Consider the following 12,260-nt stretch of genomic DNA (forward strand, 5'->3'; position numbering starts at 1 on the left):
CTCACCGAGCAAACAGCCTCGCCTTGAGCTTCCTGGCATGCCTTTGCAGCTGATATCGATGCGTATCGACGCTTCCAAAGTAGTACGCTCCGCCGTGCACGTAGAGGATAATTCGCTTAGATTTTTGGCCTAAATTTCTCCTCTGGGCGTAGTCGCTTTTCATCTCGATCCATTCGGCGTATAGCGCGACATCATCCCCCCTCCACTGCCACCATGTCTTGCCTCCCACACGATCGACACCGCCGGGACCAAGTTCCGCGATGATCAAATGTCCTGCGGAAACGAGATGCTCGGCAGGAACCACGACGTTGGATTGTTTGACCCAGTGGGGGGATGGGACACGCCGGGCGGTGAAGGCTTGGAACTCCTCCACCGTATGATGCGAGGCATAGTACATGAACCGGCGGATGATCTCCAATCCTTCATGGTAGGATAGACGATTTGCGGGCTTCTGCTTGGGTGGTTTTCCTCCAAAGACCTTGCTCCAAGGGCGTTTAGGGTCAGTTAAAAAAAAAAGGGGGGCCAGAGGTTGGGTTGCTGCGCGGGGAAATGGACCTACATGCAAACACCAGGTTTTCAGAACAGTAGGTGCAATGACCGAAGCAACGGTGATTGTGTTGAAGGGCATTGTCGGCGGTTTAGGACTCCCAAGGCCTCACCGTCGCAAGCATTCAGGGGGGGGGAGTTCGAAATTCGATCTCTTATATATAGGACGGAAATGCCGACAAATAAAACTAAACAGGAAAAATTCTGCAGGCCATCATCGTTAAGAGAGTTAAGACAACTATATACAGCCAAGACCAGCGGCTTGACGAGTAACCAGGCAAAGCGGGCATTTCTCGTCGGTGTTGCTGAAAATCGAGCTTTTGATAAGTTCGAGCCCAACGGAAGCGGTTTGGATGATGTCATGGACGTTCCATGGGAAAACACCGAGGAATGTCCGGATGGCACGCGACGAACCCTCCAAAGGCGCTGAATAGAGCAGAAGGCACAATGCACAGACCGCGCCGTGTAGACCGTGACGGGGGGGGGGATAGAAGCCCCCCGCGAGATGTCCTGGCCGTTGCGTAACTCACGAGGACGGGAAGACAATCAGGGTTTCAAAACGTCTGGAGCAGCTGTCAACGAGGGCCGCGCGTGGTCGGCCAATCAGCGCCGTCTGTGCGGGTTTTGAATATCGAAACTTTTTTTTCTTCCCGCTTCGTTCGCCTGCAGCGCTTCAGCGGAGCAACTCCACGAGATGCGCCTGGGCCATACTACCACCAGCAACGTCCTCCTGCTGCAACCTCCCCGGCCAAATCCCTGTAAAATCACATTCGGATACCCCCAGTCGATTCAAAACGGAACCCAATCGCGTCGATTGTCCTCCGCACCGCCCACCACACGGCACAATGGATGTAGACCAACTCCAGTCGCAGCCGCAGCTCCAACCTTCCGAACAGTCCCCTACCTCCCTCTCACCCTCCGCCCAACTCGACCTCGCCATCACTCTTATCCTGCACAACTGGCCCGTCCTCACCCTCGCTGTCCAATCCTCATGGGGCGGCCCCACCTCCTCCGAAAAGCGCGACTGGTTCTGCGCCGCCATCGCCGAACTCTTCACCGACCGTCCCGAAACCGATGCGATAGACCTTGAGGAAGTCCTGCTTCAGGTGATGAGCGACGAGTTCGACGTCGTGGTGGATGACGGGAGCGCCGCCGATATCGCGGACCGGGTCGTGGAGCTCAAAGCGGAGATCGAGAAGGGAGACCTGGCCGGAGTAAACAAGATGTGGGAGGCCTGGAAACAAAAGGAGCTCAGGGGTGGCGGAGACGGAAATGCAAGCCTTGGGCTGTTCAGAAAGGTGGAGATGCGGGATGAGGATCAGGAGACGGATGAAGACGAAGACGACGACGAGCATGAGGGCGGGGATGTGGCGATGGAGGATGCACCTGCTCCCAGGCCGCAGCGGGAGAGGACAGAGCCGGAGGTTGACGAGGACGGCTTCACAAAAGTCGTTGGGAGGAGGAAAAGGTGACGCCTTGCCTTGCGGCTTTCAAACCTACTTGTTGTTGCTTTCTTTTTTTTTCTTTTTTTCCCCCTCGCTCGCACGGTCTCGCACCAGGATATCCATACCATAGACTACGGAGAGTTACAGGAGTTTGGGCATATAAAAATTCTAGCAGAACTTGCAGGAGTTCCGACCGGTTGATTGGGGTTGTTTTATGCAGAGGTTCATCTCATGCGCATCTCATTTTTAAGATCTACTACTCCATACTCGGTACTTCAAAACAAATTTTTTGCCAAACAATATTTCTGAGGCAAAATTCTAATTCCCCCCATCTAGACAAACCCAGAACGGGAACAATAAATTGCAACTTAAGTAGAAGGGGTATCAGTGATCAGCTTGGTAATCATTCCAATAGCAATGGTTTGTCCCTATCGAGCAAAAGGTCAGTATGGCATTGTGACGGCATTGCGTAACGCACCAGGAGAAAATGCATACCTGATCACGGAGGGTGAACCGTCCGAGTTGATTATAATCCTCAAATCGCTCTACGCAAACAGCGCCCGCTCCCCCAATAACCTGAAGTCGAGCAATGATGGTTTGGCCTTTACTAGCAAATGGTGGTGGCTTCTTGCTTCGTCTGCCGGTTTCTTTCTCAAGCTTGTGAAGAAGAGCCGCAAACGTAACCTCTTCAATAGCTGAGTGAATGTGCATGACGCAGTTGAAGCCGGCAGTAAGAATACTCTTCAGATCAAGGATTCTAATCTTGGCTTCAAATGACGAGACGCAATGGACTGGTCTCTTTGGGGAACACATGACGAATCCAGGCATGATGTCTTCTTCTTCGGCTCCCCGCAGGCGTGCTCGGATTTGATCACCGCAGGTAGCAGTAGTAATCTCTTCCTCGGTTTCGCCGTACAGGGCCGTGACCGTGACCTCGTCTCTATTCGGCATCAGAACACACGTGGACCCCTTCTTCAATACACCGGATTCGATTCTCCCTTCAATAACCGTTCCCATATCCTTGTATTTGGCACTGATCGGCATCATGAAAGGGGCGTTGAGTTTTCGCTCAGGCATCTTCATATTGTGGAGATAATCAAGCAGCGATGGGCCATTGTACCAAGGAGCCAAGTCCTTTGGTACAGGGGTGTTGATACCCATCGTCCTCTGCGCTGAGATGGGCATGAATTTCAAGTCATCCTTCTTGTATCCCATAGCCTCCAAGAACTTGCCAATTTTGGTTGAACATTCTTCGTAACGAGCTTTGCTCCATTCAACTGTAGGATCGTCCATCTTGTTGACTGCTACAATAAGCTTCTTCACACCAGCATTTCTGGCAAGCAATGCGTGTTCACGTGTTTGACCTCCTCGTTCAAAACCAGTCTCATATTCACCCTTGCGAGCGGAGATAACCAGAATGCCTACGTCAGCTTGGGAGGCACCGCCGATCATGTTAGGGACAAACGACTTGTGACCAGGGGCGTCGAGGATAGTATAATGACGAGTAACAGGACCATCAGCGGTGTCGCCGGAAGTCTTAAAGAAGGCACGGCCAACCTCCACAGTCTTTCCCTTTGACCGCTCCTCGTTTGTCAGATCCAAGGCCCAGGAGAGATACCAGGTCTCTCGCCCAGCATCCTTGGCCTCCTTCTTGTACTTTTCCATCGTACGCTCATCGACCATACCTGTAGCATACAGGATACTACCACCCAGTGTGGACTTGCCGGCATCGACGTGGCCAATGAAGATTAAATTCACGTGCTCACGCTTCTCACCGTAGATTTCCTTCAATGTGGCCTCGTCAACATCGGCAGCCTGTTCTCTGGCAACAGAATCTGCATCACGGTTGGCAGCTTTGCTTTCTGCCCTACTGGGGGACGACCGGCCGGAAGATGGGGTGGGAGACGTCTTTCCGGAAGCTGCAGCCTTCTTTTCAGCCTTCTTCTCTGTCTTCTCTATCGCTTTAGCGGCTGTCACTTTCGATGCTGCTTGGACGGCTGCGGGTCCGCTGCTCTTTTCAGGTACGGGCTTCGGAGTGGAAGCCGGGGTTGTGGAGGTAGTAGAAGAGGTCTTTGATTTTGGTATATCACCGCCAATAGACAGGATCTTCGCTTTGGGGACCGCAGCGGCCGGGGTGGGAGTGGGAGTGCTAGATGGCTTTTGGGCTGCTGGGGTGTTGACGGCCGGGGAACTGGCTTTTGGCCGCTCAGCAATTTCGGTCGGTCGCCATTGCTTCTGCTGTTGGGCTGGGTGGGCCTGCGACTGCGGCTGTTGCTGCTGCTGCTGCTGCTGCTGCTGCTGTGCATTATAACCTCCGTACTGCTGACCATAGTACTGATTGTACCCGCCTTGTTGACCATAGGGCTGGCTATACTGGCCGTAGGGCTGCTGTTGCTGATAGCCACCATATCCCTGCTGCTGGTATTGGCCATATTGTTGGTATGAACCATAGCCCTGGTATGTTTGGCCGGGCTGAAATTCAGAAGCACCAGGCTGAAAGGATGTGGCACCTGGACGGAATGAGGAGGTTTGTGGGTTGAGATTCAAACTCTGCTGGGCCTGTCTGGAGAGGTTCTCGTCCTGAGCAGCGGGGTCATCCTCCCAAGAATCGAGGTGGGACATTGTGCAAAAATGAATGAATTACAACAAAATCTGGGGTCTTCAGGGAATACAATAGACAAGATAATTAACAAGAAGCCAGGGAAACAAGGCAGGCTGGTCAGTCAATTTCTTCAGAGACACAAACTGCAGCAAACAAAGTGCCTCTGCGAGCGTCGGGTTGAGGTGGAAGGAGAAATCGTGGGGCTCAAGAAACTAACTTTGAAGGTGGATCCTCAGCTTACATAAGCATTGTCTGCAGTTGCCATCACTTCGCCCAACGGCGGCGGATGCTGGGCACGAACCACACTAAATTGACCTCAGATCACGTGCGACGCACCCGCGCTGTGGCTTCTAACCCTTTTGGTACTAGCCTTAACGCGCGTCAAACGCGCCTAGCTAATGACGTAATCTTGGCGCGGCTGTGGCACGTGCCTGGTTGCAGCCGCCCGGCCAAAAAGGCCTACATAATGATATGGCATCTCCAACACACCAACGGCCCCTGCATCCCCCCGCTGGATACTTTGTCACAGCAGGCTGTTATTTCAGCGACCATTCTCGAGGTTTAGCGATTATGCTGACTTTGATAACCCCTTGGGCCCAGTTGTCGACAGCGGGTTTCAGACGTATTTACTCAGTATATATATGCAATGGCTGGTTTTCTCACAATGGATAAACTTCTTTTGACAGCAAGTTTTGACGGCCTTTTGCAAATTTTTACCCCCTTGAGTGCTAATAAATTGCTGTAGCTTACGGGACAGGCTATGAACTATGCCGTCAGGTATTCTGAGGACAGTTTCCCCTCCTAGCGAGTGAGGTTCTAATGTGGTGCAGGTCAGGGATCCGCGTCACGGGGCAATATGCGATCAGTCAAGTATCTAGACTGATGAAAAGATCATCGGTTAGATTAAGTTACTTTTCCTTGCGATAACAATTAGACCAACTCACTTCGAACCAGGCTATTGATGATGGTCACCGTTCTGAGCTTCAGACACTCCAAGAGCGACTTCAAGGCAAAATTAGAGTGAGTTCCTTTCGAGGATAAATGTTCCGTTTTCTTACTACGGATTTGTATTAACCTGTCAGATAATTTCTCCCGCTATCGATATGATCGAACTCATGTAGGTGTCAAAATGGCTTTTGGAGTGCTCTGGATATTCAGCCCTAATAAGGATTAGCGCGGCTCGGGGCAATACTTCTCTTGAATCGGCCGTGTCTCTCACGCAAGGAATCAGATGGGAAATTCAGAACCTTGGGCAGCGGCTGGCTAAAATCGCATCCACCGAAGAGTTAAGTCGCAAGGGTGCCATTTCAAGTGCCCGACGGACAGAGATCAATTCGGACATAAAACTGATCATCAAGGATATCCGCAAATTGTTGGGTCGGATCGAGGATGCAGTACCCCTCATCAACCTTGCTATTACCACCTCTGGAGCAAGCTTGTCTACCACTCTTCCCGCAACCGTGTCGCCTTCCCGGCTTCTTCAAGCAAGCACTTTTCTGACCGCTGGTGACACTCAATATGCCGTTTTGTCGTCACAGGCTGTTCAAATTGGTCCCACCTTTACTCTTTCAATATATCTTCTTTTTGCAGGGCACGCTAGGCCTCATGACGAAGAGACTATTCGGAGTACGACCTGGAAAGAAGTTATTCATAAGGCACGGTTAAAATTACGCAGAGTCCCTATGGAATTACTAGATTCTCATGCATCGTTTTCAATTCCCTCTGAAGATTGGGCTGCCGATGAACGTATCAGAAGCAATTCCAAAGGTGATGAATTTGCCTATCAGATGCTTATTATTGAGGACTTAGATGACGATCGGGTTCACACATTTGAATCAGAAGAGGAAGAACCGTCCCAGTTCGAAGATGTCGCAATCGCTGGAATTAGGGAAATTATCCCGGTACATCAGATTTCGAAGATTTTCTATGCTGATACTGGCAAAATTCTGAATATCGGGAGCGAGGGTGAGGCCAATCACCCTGTCCTCCTACTGAAGCGTGATATACATGCAATCCCACCACGAAGAATGACGGGTGAAAGCGCCACAAAATATGACGAATTTGACGACGAAGAAAGTGAAGGCACTTTGAGTCATGAAGAGCACGAATCTTACCATGATACACCTGAAACTCCAGGACGATCAGATATGGCTACAGGTGAACGTTGGAGATTTCCACCTGGGCTAGACTTGGAATGGATTGCGTTTGAAGTTTACAATGAGCCTGAAGATTCCGACTCTGAGGATGAGTCATCTTCACCAGGACCTACTTCTCTCCCTCAATCTCCGAGTGGCCAGCTAAATAAGAAGCTGTCGAGTCTTCACATTGGTGATGAAAGCTCTTGTCCACACTCACAGCAACACATGACGATATCACGGTCTCCATCCGGCGTTGGGACTCTGAATACCGTTTCAAACCCCTTATTTAAAAATATCAAAACCTCACTATCCCTCTTAGAAATGCTGCTCCGTCTTACATCTCTTCAACAATTCCAACAACAATCTCATCTTTCCATCCCTGACGAACTTCTCAACTTCTTCCTTGAGGAATCTTCCACGACGGGTGCAGGCGGCGATGAGCACCATCGCCAGCGCGTTCGTGCCGAAGCACGACGGAAAGTTGGCTGGGATCCCTATGATGAAAGCCCGTTGAAACGGCGTGGGGAGGACTACCAGTATAGAGGAGGTCAAGATCAAGACTCTTGGGCCGGCAGCCCCCGCAGCTGGAGACCAAGCGCGGAGCCATATAGTCCGAGCACAACCTCACGGTCAAAGGAACATCGGACTAGCGAGGATCTTTATCATGATGGATTCCGAAAGGGCATGGATTCTACATCCATGCAAGCGATGGCGACGCCCTCGCCCAGCGTTAAAGCTCGAAGCGAGGGCAGAAGAGCTTCCGAGATCCAGAAACCCAGAGCCAGCCGAAGAATGTTTCAAAAGGAAAGCAGTCCCCTAAGGGACTCTGCGCACAGGCTGAGTGGCGAAACCAGGGAGCGAAAGAGCAATGGCTGACGCCGAGCCATGAACAGCCGATATCTAATTTTACGCCATTGTTTGGGTTAGCATTGGAAAAATCTACGGCACGCGCACAATAGGCTATCTTAATTTGAACCGGCTGCGGCTTTGTATCCAAGTATATCAACTTATCTAATATAGATACATCAAATGCCTAGCAGTGGCCTGAGCCAGCTCAACACCCTAAGTACCGGCACAAAATTATTTGCAGGGACTGTTGGAAAGGGAAATTAGAACTAGTCTAAATCCAGGTTTGTGGGCTGATGCAGTAACACACTTCCTTGCCGCTCATAAGAGATTCCATTCGGATATTAAAGAGGGCCTGTGTGGATAGAAGCAGCTACTTGCAAACTTCGATGAGTATAAAAGTGAAATAAACAGAAAACCTGATCACAAAAACTGAGGCATTCCAAGTCAATTCACTCCCAATCCTCTTCATCACTGCTATCCTCCACTGCTTTCGCAGGAGACGTTGCAGACTTTTCCGTTTCCTTTGGGCTCCCTGGTGTCCGGCTAGTTGCACCACTAACAAGATCGTAGCTTGCATCGCTATCAGCCTGCGACTGCTGGTCGTTGGAATTCCGCGATTCCAATGGCTTCAGATTCTCATTTGACATTGATGAGGAAGTTGGTAAGGAAGACGCGCCTGGCGGCTCAGATGCCTTGTTGATTTTGACTTGTGGTGTGGTCGGAGACTCAGGCTCGGATTCAGAATCCTCGTCCCAGGCGACCTCTTCATCATCACCAGCTGTGGATGCTGTGACAAAATCCTCAGTAAATATGATTTCATGACAGCTCTTCTTCATTCTAGAGGCGACGACATACCTTGCAATAGTTCTTTTCGGCGCTTTTCTTCTGTTTCAATAACCATTCGCAAGAAGTAGTACCTTCTCCAAAAGTCTGCGTATTCCACCTTTTCTGGCACGAGGTTCTCCATCGCTCGTCTTAATTCCGGATAAGTCTCCAGATCCTTGGATATAACATCAGTTTTACTATCAATCTTGAACTCATCTTTCCATTTACCCCATTCACCACCGTCAGGATCCTTGGAAAAGCTTTCTAAGTTTGAATGGATGGCGTGTAGTTGTGCTTCGAATCTGGTCGTATGGATCACCCTTTTTCCATCCGCATCTCTGCTCTCGAATAGCACCTTGCCCGATGTATTCTGGCCGCCCTCTTCCGGGGGTGAAATAGTGACAGCATCACGCAAAAAGTTCCGAATATTATTTCCGAATCTCAGCAACGCCTCGTCGGCAGCGTCTTCTGCCCTTTCAATATCCTTCAATCGTTTCGCCGCTTCTGCGCGGAATCGAGAAATGAAGCCATTCCCATCAGCGTCTTGTGTCTCCCCTGCACCATCTGTAGCTGAGTCCTTCAATGAATCACCGGCCTTTGGAGATGTCGGCGTCGTCGAACCAACAGCTTTATCCTTATCGTCGTCACCCTCGCCACCGGCACCAAACCCACCCAACGACAGCCCTCTCGTTCGTCCTATTATCGAGTTTCTCAAATCGCTAAATCCCCTAATAGCTTCCTGACTCGCAGTGGAATATTCTTGTCTTGCTTCTTCGTAATAGCTTTCCCCTTGCCGCCGGACATTTCCCCATAGCCCGCCGAGCCGGGCGCCCCATGGGCTCGCCGAGAAAGCGTTGAAGGTTTCTTGGAATTCAGCCCCTAGATGATGCCGGCTCGAAGTCTCGGAAGGGTCAGCGTCTCCGGGTTTGGAATCTTTGTCATTCTCGGGAGATGCGAGGATTTCCTCTTGGATGTGATCGTAGGCGACGTCCATAGTTTCCGGGGGAGTGAGTTTGGAAACAGAGCGAGGATGGTCTGGACTTGGTGGGAATAGAGAGATATATAATGCAGCAGTCTCAATTAAAATATCATCGCGTTCGGACTAACAGCCTTAGGGAAGACATACAGTGAATGATTATAGTTCAGCTTCGTTGATGGTTGTTATGGGGTTGCACATTGCTTGAACCCCCGGCTCCGGAAGGGCTTTAAACTTGATGTGCACATGATCACCCTTAAGGGTTAAAATGAAATCGACACAACACCACAGAGTGCAGCCTTAGAGCACTCATTCTTGAGTATTAAAAATGAATGAGCAATGAATGTTATGTCCAAGGACAGTATGCTAGTTTTTGACTCAATGGTATCAACAGGTATAATGATGCAGGTGATGAAATATTTTCCCCATTTATCAGTCCCGGAGTTCAAGGCTTGATATTGGATTGGTACCAGCAGGCTGAGCATCATGTTTTCCTCTATGACTCTCCGCGAGTTCCAAGGAGTGATTGCACCTGGATGACTTGATTCTACTGAGCTCTGACGATGGCAAAGGATCTTCACCATAGAAAGACTCTCAAACACAGGGCAATCGGAAACCCAAGTATGAACATAAAAGAAGAATCCAGGATCAAAGTTTCTATGCTCCTTGCCCTACTGTTACTTATGCTCTGTGGCTTACCATTCGTGCCATATCCTCTGCGGCACGAGGCAGGTATATATGTATATACAGTATTGTGGATGTTCATAGTCTTATGCCATGAGGAAAATGTACATCGTCGATATGTCTAAGGGAAGCGGGGGAAATAGCAGCTCAGATATTATGCCAGATCTATGGTTTCTTCGTAACTTCCTGCTCAGCAGCTGGGCTGGATGCCCAATCTGGGGGAGTCGGTATGCTATCCATCAAGTTGTTAGGTACCAATTGACTGGCGGTAAGGACTTCTCGTGGGCTGTTCCGCCATCCAACGTCGTTAGATTCGGGTACATTCAAAGCGTTTTGGGATGATTCAACAAAAACCATAGGCGTATGTGGCGGGGGATGTTGGGTATTATGCACTTTCATGTGGTTTGCATGCGCCTGCGATGATGCGGGGAGGGGCTTTATTGATATATTATCCATAGGTCTCGGGTTATTCGGAGTAGGTATATGCTGTGTCTGATCTAGGATTGATTTAAGGGATGGTTCGATGGCATCGGATTGGGTTTCAATATTAGTCTGGGATACTTCCACCATGTCTTCCGGGTTTACGGTCCCCATATACTTCTCGTAGGGATAGCTCTGGTAATGTCGAGCGTAAAGGACAGAAGCATCAGACTCTGTTGCAGTATTTCGAATATTTTCCACCGATTCGGAATGTAGGTCGCGGCTGGAAACACGTGGAGCAGACTCATCCTGTTCACCATTTCGTTCGGGAAAGGTATCAAAACGGATTTCAGCATCGGATTCGTCATCATCAGTGCCGTAAACAACTTGGTGACAGGTTCTTCTAGACCTAATGGAGCCGGTTGAGGCAGGTCGTGGCGTAGTCCTTCTTGGCTGAATACTGTCTAGAAATGATTTTGACGGCATATCAGGAGATCGAATAGAAGAAAGTGGGGAGGAAGAAGCATATAGATCTCCCGTAGCTCTTATCTTCTGATTCGGGGAACGTGGAGTCGGCGATTCACGCACAGTCCCGATGGGCGGCGGAAGTGAAAAGTCCCCTTGGATGGAATCGTGACTCAGAGCTTTTCTCTTAGCCGATAGAGAATCACGGGTATGATTTTCACCAGTGCGGCTAGGAGTATTATTCGCCGATCTTGACTTTAATGGCGACTGGATAACTGCATTTGTTCGCTTCACGCTGCTAAAGACGACCTCTGGGCTCTCGGGGGACTGAGATGATGGAACAACGCGCCGTCTCCGCTTCTGAGGTGTGACTAACGAACCCGAGAGGGTAGTTGAGCTCCTGTTTGACGCTTGAGAAGTGCTTTTGCTGGGGGACATGAAACCTCTAGGTATACGATTCGGCGGCTCATAAATGTTGCCGCCAGCACCAGAGACAGCTCCGCCGAAATTAGTCTCGTCCGGGTCTCCCGATCCTTTGGCAAAAGCATTTTCCCTGGCACAGCTCAGTTTTCTCTTTTTATGGCTCCTACCATAGGCCTGCTCAACGTCTGACACTTCTAGATCATCAGATTCCTCTTTTATAGCTTGCAGTGAAAAAGCAGATCCCTCCTGCGTCCGCATCGGGGTGTAGGCAACTTTTTTAGCTGGTGATCGGGGTCTGATATCTTCATCATCATAATCATCATCAATTTCATCCCGCAAAGTGCCATAACCCATCTGAGTCAGAGTGGTGTCCGCGGGTTCGATAAATCTGGTCCTCTTGTTGCCGGGTGGCTTCTTCTGCCCGCGAGAATGCTTCTTGAGATTAGGTGTAAACTCAGCTTCTTCGTTCTCATCTTCTTCGATATATTCCAAATCCAAGTCCTCTGATGGCTCGAAATTGGACTGCCGATTCACAAAATCGATCTGGGTAAGGGTTTTCTGGCTTTTGGTGTTGCCGCCCAGCGCCAATCTATATTGCCGTTGATATCGAGTGTTTGAGAGCTTTTTGCCCTTTGGGCGTGACAGCACCGATGGGAGTCTGGCAGATGATTTTAACCTCTTCCTCGCCATAATCATGAAGATGTCCTGAACCAGAGTCGGGGTGTCCGCGGGTCAGGGCCCGGGCAGAATCGATACACCCGGGCTCAGGATGAGCTCAGGGTCTGCGCGGTTGCCGGGAACGCGCGATGAGATGACCAACTCGTTCGTCGACGCGACGCGTGCCTTACGTAACAGAAACAATTACATAATTCACTAAACTAGTTTAG

At 50.0% G+C, this 12,260-nt stretch overlaps 6 protein-coding genes across 6 annotated transcripts; 2 read left to right on the forward strand and 4 right to left on the reverse strand.

The window, feature by feature from the left end:
* Window position 1: 1 nt before the first annotated feature.
* D8B26_001806 (uncharacterized protein) lies at window positions 2–805 on the reverse strand (the record flags this gene model as incomplete). The annotated part of the gene is made up of 2 exons (XM_066123642.1): window positions 560–805; window positions 2–478 (listed from the first exon to the last, which is right to left on the reverse strand). Exons 1-2 carry the CDS (start codon window positions 626–628, stop codon window positions 2–4), a joined length of 546 nt encoding a protein of 181 aa, XP_065979717.1. The 5' UTR covers window positions 629–805.
* A 429-nt stretch (window positions 806–1,234) lies between these two features.
* Window positions 1,235–2,198, forward strand: D8B26_001807 (uncharacterized protein). The gene has a single exon (XM_003065775.2). The coding sequence runs from the start codon at window positions 1,392–1,394 to the stop codon at window positions 2,016–2,018; it is 627 nt and encodes a 208-aa protein (XP_003065821.2). The 5' UTR covers window positions 1,235–1,391; the 3' UTR covers window positions 2,019–2,198.
* SUP35 (translation termination factor GTPase eRF3) lies at window positions 1,244–4,763 on the reverse strand. The gene is made up of 2 exons (XM_003065776.2): window positions 2,487–4,763; window positions 1,244–2,419 (listed from the first exon to the last, which is right to left on the reverse strand). Exons 1-2 carry the CDS (start codon window positions 4,611–4,613, stop codon window positions 2,360–2,362), a joined length of 2,187 nt encoding a protein of 728 aa, XP_003065822.2. The 5' UTR covers window positions 4,614–4,763; the 3' UTR covers window positions 1,244–2,359.
* Window positions 4,764–5,257: 494 nt separating this feature from the next.
* Window positions 5,258–7,607, forward strand: D8B26_001809 (uncharacterized protein; the record flags this gene model as incomplete). The annotated part of the gene is made up of 6 exons (XM_003065777.2): window positions 5,258–5,278; window positions 5,339–5,370; window positions 5,424–5,490; window positions 5,548–5,613; window positions 5,676–5,710; window positions 5,768–7,607. 6 exons carry the CDS (start codon window positions 5,258–5,260, stop codon window positions 7,605–7,607), a joined length of 2,061 nt encoding a protein of 686 aa, XP_003065823.2.
* Window positions 7,608–8,029: 422 nt separating this feature from the next.
* Window positions 8,030–9,399, reverse strand: D8B26_001810 (uncharacterized protein; the record flags this gene model as incomplete). The annotated part of the gene is made up of 2 exons (XM_003065778.2): window positions 8,030–8,367; window positions 8,436–9,399. 2 exons carry the CDS (start codon window positions 9,397–9,399, stop codon window positions 8,030–8,032), a joined length of 1,302 nt encoding a protein of 433 aa, XP_003065824.2.
* Window positions 9,400–10,230: 831 nt separating this feature from the next.
* On the reverse strand, window positions 10,231–12,069 carry D8B26_001811 (uncharacterized protein; the record flags this gene model as incomplete). Its single annotated transcript, XM_003065779.2, has 1 exon — window positions 10,231–12,069. The coding sequence occupies one exon, from the start codon at window positions 12,067–12,069 to the stop codon at window positions 10,231–10,233; it is 1,839 nt and encodes a 612-aa protein (XP_003065825.2).
* Between the last annotated feature and the right edge of the window lie 191 nt (window positions 12,070–12,260).

This window comes from Coccidioides posadasii, chromosome 1, assembly GCF_018416015.2.
Source record: "Coccidioides posadasii str. Silveira chromosome 1, complete sequence".
NCBI classification, from domain to species: domain Eukaryota; kingdom Fungi; phylum Ascomycota; class Eurotiomycetes; order Onygenales; family Onygenaceae; genus Coccidioides; species Coccidioides posadasii.

Excerpts from the sequence above, each read along its gene's own strand:
- SUP35 (XM_003065776.2), bottom strand. The coding sequence starts at position 4,613 with ATGTCCCACCTCGATTCTTGGGAGGATGACCCCGCTGCTCAGGACGAG. Across the intron at positions 2,420-2,486 it reads GGTTCACCCTCCGTGATCAG|GGACAAACCATTGCTATTGG; the intron begins GTATGCATTTTC and ends TTTGCTCGATAG.
- D8B26_001807 (XM_003065775.2), top strand. The coding sequence starts at position 1,392 with ATGGATGTAGACCAACTCCAGTCGCAGCCGCAGCTCCAACCTTCCGAA.